The sequence below is a fragment of the Epinephelus moara genome, chromosome 19 (genome assembly GCF_006386435.1).
Source record: "Epinephelus moara isolate mb chromosome 19, YSFRI_EMoa_1.0, whole genome shotgun sequence".
Classification (NCBI taxonomy): Eukaryota; Metazoa; Chordata; class Actinopteri; order Perciformes; family Serranidae; genus Epinephelus; species Epinephelus moara.
Genome location: NC_065524.1, coordinates 5651510 through 5660648, shown reverse-complemented (window position 1 = coordinate 5660648; position 9139 = coordinate 5651510). Strand labels below are relative to the sequence as shown.

At 43.7% G+C, this 9139-nt stretch overlaps 1 protein-coding gene across 1 annotated transcript in view; it reads right to left on the bottom strand.

The window, feature by feature from the left end:
* Positions 1–309: 309 nt before the first annotated feature.
* The window catches only part of LOC126407114 (uncharacterized), an 11553-nt gene continuing 2723 nt past the window's right edge, over positions 310–9139 (bottom strand). Inside the window, exon 3 of the mRNA XM_050071798.1 lies at positions 310–671. Coding sequence (XP_049927755.1) covers positions 310–671 — 362 coding nt within the window. The remainder of the gene's footprint in view (positions 672–9139) is intronic.

The window sequence follows — 9139 nt, the reverse complement described above, 5'->3', positions numbered from 1 at the left end:
CACAAGCAGAACCCTAGCCTCCATCATCTCCATCTTGGCCAGTACGGCCGGTATGAGTCGAAAGGGGGGAAACGCATACAACAGGCCCTGGGGCCACCGGCCTGCAAAACTGTCTACCCCCAACATCCCCACCGGACCCGCTATGGAGTACCACAGCGGGCAATGGGTGGTCTCCTGTGAGGCAAAGAGGTCTACCTAAGCCTCTCTGAACCAAGCCCAAATGGTGTCCACAATCTGCGGGTGAAGCCGCCACTCCCCTGGACAGGAAATTGGCCGCTACATACACTACTCCCGGCAAGTAGATGGCTTTCAGGGACACACCCTGAGCATGAGCCCAGAGGAGGATTTTGCCAAGTTGTGCAGGGACCATGAACGCAGACCCCCTTGGTGGTTGATGTAAGCGACCACGGTTGAATTGTTGATCTGGACCAACACATGCTTCCCCTGAATTACTGGAAGGAAATACACCAAGGCCCGATAAACTGCCTCCAGCTCGAGCAGGTTGATGTGAGTCCCTCTCCAAAAGGGACCCCACCGCCCCCAGGCCGGGTGGTTCCCCCATAAGGTCCCCCAGCCTGCCTCTGAGGCATCTGTAGTTATGGTCACCCTTGAGCGCACTGGGCCCAGTGGAACTCCTTCCCTGAGGCCCAGGGCAGTGGTCCACAATGCAACTGCTGGAAGACAAATTGATGACACCGGGATAGCCCTCAGGCCATCCTCAAGGACAGGCCAGATGGGAGGACGGTGTACTCATATGCGTTGCCTTGAAATTAAAAACGGAGGTACTTCCTGTGGTCTCTGTGTATTGGAATGTGGATGTACGCATTGTGCAGGTCCACCGTAGTGAACCAGTCCCCGCGCGTCATAGATGACAGAAGGCATGACAGACGAAGCATAAGGAAGGGCAGGCGTTTTAGGAAGTGGTTGAACCCTTTCAGGTTCAATATAGGATGGAGACCGCCGCCCTCCTTTGGAACCAAGAAGTAGGTTGAATAAAACCCTTGCTGCGCCTCGCTGCTGGGGATGGGTGTTATTGCTCCCTTCTGCAGAAGGGCCACGATCTCTGCCACAAGGGACTGACAACCTGCCCTGTTGTGGAGGGTAGTAGGAATGATTCCTGAAAACTGCGGTGGTCTGGTTCTGAACTGGAGTCTGTACCCTGACTCCAGTGTATTTAGTACCCAAGGCCACCGAGTACACTGGCGCCAGTGGACAAGGTGCTGAGGAATGAGGCCGGAGGCTGACAACCGTCAGCTGGGCAGGTGATCGCACAGCTGTATTAGTAAGCTCTGATTGCGCCTAATGGGCGGAGGTGTTCATTTGCTAATTGTCTCCTGAAACAGCTCACCCTTGGCAGTGGCGTGCACAGACTTTTTGAAGGGCAGGGGTGAAAAGAAAAAAAAGGGCACATACAGCGCGTTCTCGCCACTGAAGAGGGCACTAAGTTCTGCGTGTTTGCGGGGGCACTTTAGACATGTTTATATGTTATACAAATGGCACATTATATAGCCTTAAAACAGACTAACTAGACAGACTAACACACAGAGACATGGATGTATGAAAGAAATAAATCCCTGGGGGGATCCTCCCCCAGAAAATTTTCAATTAAGTAGATGTTCCTGTATTCTAGTGCATTTTAACACAATATTAGCACCAGATAATCCAAACTGGTTCTGTGAGATATAGTTCTTGCTCAATATAGATCAAAAAAGGGCCCAACATAAAAGTCATTGCAACAGTAATGTTTTAACCAGCCAAGAGGGCAGTTTAGTGTGTTTTTTCCACCCAAGAAGGCAGTTTAGTGTGTTTTGCTAACCAGGAGGGCACTTTAGCACGGCGATATTTTCAAAAACAACACACAGCACTGATTTTTTTTTTAGCAAAAACTAGTGCCACCACAATGTTTTCAAAGATGCAATAATCACAGAAAAGGTGTTATTGTTGAGTTAATGAGATCCTTGTCCTGGCCCAGAGGGCAGGATTACATCATGTGATCAGCCTTGCTCTGCGAGACTGCTGCCATGACTAAAGTGATTTATTCATTATGGATGACTTATGACAATAGTCTGATGTGTTCATTAATAGTGAACGGTGCCACCCAACCTTCCCTTTCCTCCCCCCTACCCAGCTGCAGACCGTGACAAATAGTCCCTTTGATGAGGAAAAAAAAACGTGTTTCTCCAATTTCAATATTCAGTTATTTCACCCCTTAACTTGTATTGCTGGATCTGAAAGGCAAGGAGACTGTGTAAGATCCCCGACTCCGTGACACTCTACTCTGCTCTACTCTACGCTACTCTACTCTACTCTACAAGGAGGTTGACTAAAGTGACAACTCAGAGTTAGCTGGAAATAATTCTTTCCATATGTCAGCTTCAGTAATGATCCCCTCATTTTTTTCCTAGCCAGTTGTGGTCAATATGTGACATCCAAGGTTGGGTACTTACAGATATACTATGCAGGATTTTCCCATAAAACAATGCGTAAACTCATACAGAAGAAACCCCTATTAATCATAGCTTATAACCCACTAGAAGTGTGTGGCAGTATTTTTTCTGCAGTCTCTGCACTGTGTCTGTATTTTTTCATTTTCTGTGTTTGCTTTGCTGTTAATGGATGTGTTGCTGTCTCCTAGAGGTGAGGTTGGGGCTTTATAAAAAGGTAACAAACAGGTGCCAGGTCATAAGCAGCAGGCATTCAAGAGGAATAATGCCAAAAAAACGCAAATGTAGAAAGCTGAAGCACCAAACAAGAGCAAATCTGGGGTTGGCTTTTACTTTACTACTGGGAGAAAAATTGATTTATTTCAATCTGGCATATTCTCATAAATGTGGCTATTGTAGTTTTACGGGTCATGCTAATTTTGCACTTACCACCTCTGTTCCAGAGATTCGGGGAAACAAGGAATTGCACTAAACTGCTTACATTGGGGCAAGCTGCACAAGCCTTCTGCAGCTTTCCAAATGATCCATGATTTTTACTTGACTCAGTTCAAAGACTTACATCTGAGTCGGACCCAAAGTAGCCACGTGTAACAGTCATTGTGGTTGACTGCAGTGATCTACATTTGGGCCACTGGCACTAGAGTGTGACTCAAGCCACATTCATAGTAACCAAGCCAGACCTAAACTTGACAGGTACTGTGTTATTTATGTCGGAATCGACCCGAGCCTGACGCAGTTAATACCCGCATAGGATGAGGGCCCTCACAGGATGAGGGCACGATGAAGACCTGAACATAAGCTGGATTCACAGAGCCTTCACTACCTACTAAACACCCTGATCCTGCTTTAGAAACACAGTAAAAACAACCAAAAAGCTAAAAGGGAAGAAAACACTGAATTTGTCAAAAAAAAGAAGAAGCTGCAACCAGTTAGTCTCACCATGCCTGTTAATTTAGCCCTCATAAATGCAAGATCATTTGCAAGCTACTGAATATAGAGTCCGCCAGGGATGACGTTTATCTGTAGGCCGATGTGGAAGTCAGCGTCGCCCATTTTCCCTTGTTAAAAAGCCTATGGGATTTCTCCTTTGGATTTTGGATTATAGCAGATAATAAGGTCTGTGGCAAACAAACATTTATGATGCTTACATGTTTTGTTCAGAAAATTAATATTCACAAGTGAACATTATTTTCATGATTATTGATGCCTAAATGCAATCTCCTGAGGTAAAAAGCTAATGTTAGGTTATAAATGAATTACACTATGGTCGCATAACCTAATGTGACTGCCACAAGACTGTAAAGCCGTATTTTGCACGGCTTGGTGTGATGATATTCTGTACTTTCATTTAGCCACGCATTAGCAATTGCCTTTTCTAAGACACATAAGCATCAAAGTTCATGAATGGGGTATTTACTGATGTATTTTATATTGGAGAACAAAACCTTAAAGTCTCTTCAGCTTGTGTTAACCATAAACTTTATTTCAGACATCTAACCAAAAACCCATTCAAAAAACCCACTGACAGTGACACGAGGTAAAATATTAACTCATTTCTGGGTTTTAGGACTCATTCCTGGTTAACCTGATCTCTTTGCAGTTTAGTGTCACATTAATAGGAGGGTTAAACCATCCAAATTTAAAATGCATCATGCCAATTAAGTATGACTCATTGTTGAAAAAACATAATACAGACAGAGAATCTTATACAAAGTATATAAAACTATCAGGAACACTCATCTCTGATGCAGTATTGACAGGAAATAATCTGTTCAAAATTTATTCAAATTGTTCATTTTACACAAACTTGCTGCAGTTATTGTATTTACTATTTGGGTTATTTGTAGAGTTTATAAATTGCTCTGTAATGTTAGTGCTTTGCATTGAATATATATTGAATATATATCACTTAGTCAGGGGTTGTTAGTTTACTCAATGTCAATGATAGAAAATAGGTCCTTTTAAACATGTGTGATGTTGTGAATGATTTTCTGTTGAGTGTGTGTTAGTCATGGAGAAAAAGTAGCAAACAAGATAAAATGGTTCTAGCCTGAAAGTTTCTGAATTGCAAGAATAAAATGACAAGATGCACACTGTGCAGTTTTAATCAAATACAGCTGGATGGTAAAGAGAGATTCCAGATGTCACATCCTTTTTATAGTTAGATAATTTTTTACCTCAGGCTTATTATCCAACACAATTGTGACTTTTTCTCTCAGCTACCACTGTAATGTCAGATCTTGGCGGGTAACAAAAAAACATATAACCAGATGCTTGTGTTTATTATTGGTGGGTCGCACCTTCTGTAATACCTCACATAACAATTTATGTGTTGAATATTGAATATAGAATATGCAGGGTTATTAGGTCAGCCAGCAAGGTGACCCAAGTGTAAATCTGCTTGTAGCGATAATAGGCATTTGCTTAAAGAGGCTTGTGCAGCTCATCCTGATACATTATTTTGCACAACTTGTCATTCACCGGACCTCTACGACGAAGGTGGAGGGTGCAAAGTTAGCACAACCCATTGAATGACAATAGCCACATTATGGGAAATAGACCAGGCTGAAATAAACTGGAATTGGCCTTTAATGACATTCAGGAGATAATCTCAAAAGGATGCTTCTTTCCCCTGAAAAGTAGTAGTTCATCAATAACAACACACATTGTTATTGCTTGAGCAGCATGCCATTTGTCAACAAGAACTGCTACAGCAAAATCAATGTGTTATAATAGGGTTAGATTAGATAATAAAGGCATACTGTTTAGCAGCATCAGACAAAAACACAGCCTCTTTAATGCAGGCTGTGTCAGCTGATTGCTGTTGTTTGACAGGAAGCTCAGAGCACCGATTAGCTGCTCCTATCACCTCTGGACTACTGGGAATCAGGAGAATAAATACAACAAATTACAGTGAACCTGCAGTGTGTTGACATTCCCTGTTATCATGTGTGTGTGAATGTTAAGGTGAGTGTGTATGTTTGCGCGTGTGTGCGATGATGAAAGACTGATGTTTAGAGGAGAATGACGGGATACAGTACAACCCTGTTTTGGCGCAAAACCAATCCCCTTATTACATTTCAACATATTGGGCTCTAGTTTCCTGGCGCGGCGCGGCGCAGGGTGGTGAACCCCGCGCAGAGCTAGTTTCAAGCAGTGCAACCCGAGGCGCGCTCAGTTTGGTAGTTTAGCAGACCGAGGTGCGCTGAGATGGGTGTGGCAGCGCAGCAGGGGGAGGTGTCGACAGATCCAGCTTGGCGCAGTGACAGTTTCGTGCCAAAAGGCTTTGCCGAAGGTGTGCTAAAAGCTCGCCAGCTGAAACCAGGGCCCGTATTCACAAAGATTCTCAGAGTCCTCTCAGAGAGCTCCTAACTTAGCCTAAAAATTCCTAGCAAGGAATCTTAGCTTAAGAGTGATTCAGGAAGTTTCTGAGAGCAACTCTGAGCAAGGAGGGGACAGACACTTTTATCTTAGTAAGGAGGTGTGGTTGACCCCGTTGCTAGGTATGATACAGTCTTCTAAAAGCTGTGATTGGTTGTTACAAAAAAAAAAAAAAAGCGCTCCTAGTAATGAATGGACAGTGAAATGAACCAATCATAGAACTTAGACTGTAGGCTATTAAGAAATGTGTAATCGTGAAAATAATTTTATGTCATGATGATGAAACTCACAGCTTCAAAATGTTTGAACGTGCCTCATTCACATGCCGATTATCATATTGATTTTCTTATTGTTATGTTTACTTGCCATGCTGGTAATTTTACTACTTAATCTATTTGATATTAATGGTGGACGCAGACTCAGCTGTCAGCAATTACTGTGATTGCTGGCCTCCTTGTAAAAAGCGGTTTGATTTGGCAGAATGACCAAAACAACGAATGAAATGGAGAAAAAAAGAACGAGAAAGCCGAACTGGACAGAAGAGCAGTGCCTGCTGTTGGCACAGCTCGTGGAGGAGAACAAAGGAGTTTTAAGAGGGAAATTCGGTCCCGGGATCACGGCACAAGGGAAGAGGCAGACTTGGGAGCGCATTGCCCGACAAATCAATGCGTCGTTCCCTCTCCTTTTACGCACAAGCGATGAGTGTGAGAAGCGCTGGTACGTGCTGCAATCCAAAGCGGGCGTTATTGCGTTACTACGCTGGGTGGGAAAAGTAAGCTCATCCCTGATGAGATCAGCCACAAACATTATCCCTGCACTATCACGCCGGTAGCGTCTTATTAAATCACTGTTGTTCAATATACGGAGAATATCTCTCCTTCCTCTCTGTCTTTCCGCCATCTTCTCTGTTTAAGACACTCTTAGGCTTCTTAAAAGTCCTCCTCCCTCCTCTTCACAGTTTTTCACCTTAGGAGCTCTCTTAAGTCCTAAGATGCTTTGTGAATAACTTTTATCTTACCAAGGGAAAATTCTAAGAAAAATCTTAGAATTCAAGGAATTCTAAGATTTTTCTTAGAATGACGTCACTAAGAGCTACTTTTAGTCTTAGGATTCTTTATGAATACGGGCCCAGGTCTACTGTCAGCGCAGGCGGAGCGCAGCCAGTGTAGGGGAAGTTTGGCTGACTGGCGGACAGTGCGCACACGTCACCAAAACCTCACAGGCAGGTTTCCAGAATGTCAGGCACATTAACAATGCCATGAATAGCCACAAAACCCACTATTCAATGCAACTATCTGCAATCAGCACATAAATGTATCTCTATATCGACTGTCCCGTCACATCTGATGTCAGATCAAAGGGCATTGGCACCGTTTGGCACGTTTGGCACGCGTAATGGAAACCCAACCTGATTTGATTAACACAAATGAGTTCACATCCCTCTCAGCCATCCACAAACAGCCACAGCATCAGATAGGGAGTATATATTCAGCATCTGTCATCTTAGAAAAGCCAAAAGAAAAGAAACAGAGTGAGACTGTGAGAGAGAGAGAGCACGCGCGCACGAGAGAAACGCAACATTGATTTACAATTGTGGTGACCTCCTCCCAGGCTACCTTTGCATCATCAGCCCGTGGAGCTCTGCTCGCAGTTCCGTATATTCGGACACTGCGAGCTTGGACCTCCCGGACCAAAACATCAGTTTCCTCCAGGGAGAAGTTTGGCCGTCTGACGTTGCTGCTCTCTTCTGCCATGGCGAATTGAGTAAACTCTCATTACGCCTTCGCGCGGCGCATTTAAGGGCGAGGAGAGGGGCTCATTTGATTGGTGTGATGTGAATTGGCTGTGTAAAACCCACTCCACGCCTTCTCTCCTCCCTCTTTCCGACTTGCGCAGTTAGGAGGGACGGAGGTGGGAAAGAGGAGTAGCTGTGCCTCGCAAAATCCGCCTGGCCACACCCAGTTGGTGAAGTGCAGGTGCGCTGCGCCTCCGCCTTGCCCGGTCTGCGAAACTAGAGGCCACAGTATCACCCATAGTGTGTGTGTGTGTGTGTGTGAGTGTAAACAGTTGCACTGGACTGAGACTGCAGTCAGCTCAGATCTAGTGGGTCTCACTTAAGTAAATGATATGCTTTAGTGGGTGTTACACTGCTTGAGTTCTCTATAAGCGCATTAGTGCAGACTGACCGACTTTCAATAAAGGGTTACGGCTGGGAGGAGACAGTCTGTCACTCAGTGATGAAATCATTAAGATGCACCTATGGATAAAAGATTGTATTAAAACAGTGTTTTAATGATATGTTTGTTTTGGAAGGCTATAACAAATGATGTATTTTCTAATTTTTCTTATTTAGTTTTGAAAACTTGTTAGAAACAACACTGCTAGGTACAAAACTGCATGGCTACATACCATAATAGGTCAGAAATGAATTGATTGATTTGATTGATACTTCATTGTCAGAACAGGTCTGAAATTGGTCTTGCATCTCAGTAGCTCCATTTACGATATCATAAAAACAAACACACATCAGGACAAAAAAACAAAAAACAAAAAAACAATCAAACATACATCCCACATGACATTACAACCACGAAAGTTAGGACAGGAGACAACAATATAGACAACAATATTACATTTAACAATATAAACACAGAAGATGACATACAAAGCTGTTTAACATACACTTGATCTGGGGTTGAGCTCGGTATTTAATTTGAAGATTGACTGATGCACAGAAGAGTTTTTCAGTCTGACCTTATTGAATCGTGGGGAATTGTGATTTTTGTAGATTTGGTTGAACGGGCACTTTAAGGTGAATTCTGATTCTAGGCCCTAAAACAAATCAGGGCATGTTTTATGAACAAGAAAAAGAGTTTTCTTATTTTACTCATATTCATAGGAGTCGGGGTAGTGAGTGTAGAGGAAAAAACTACAGTGGCTGAGCAGGGAGGCTCCTCTGGGGAGGTGTCAAGCCCTGAAGGCAAGGAGGGGCAGTCAGCCATGGGCAGAAGGTGGAGCTGTGCTAAAGGGTTGTCAGCAAGTGATGGGAGAGCTGATGGAACTGGATGGGACTATTGTGGAGAAGGTGGAACCTGTGTCCACCTGTGTCTCCTAATGTCTGTAAGGTGCCGTCATCTGAGTCTGAGATTAAAGAGCAGGAGGAGAAAAATGATTAAATGGTCAAGGAGATTAACCATTTTCTTAATGGAAGCTCAGTACCAGAGCTGACCTGTTATCAGAATCAGAATCAGAAATACTTTATTGATCCCCGAGGGGAAATTATTTATGTTACAGGTGCTCCTTGCAAGAGAGGA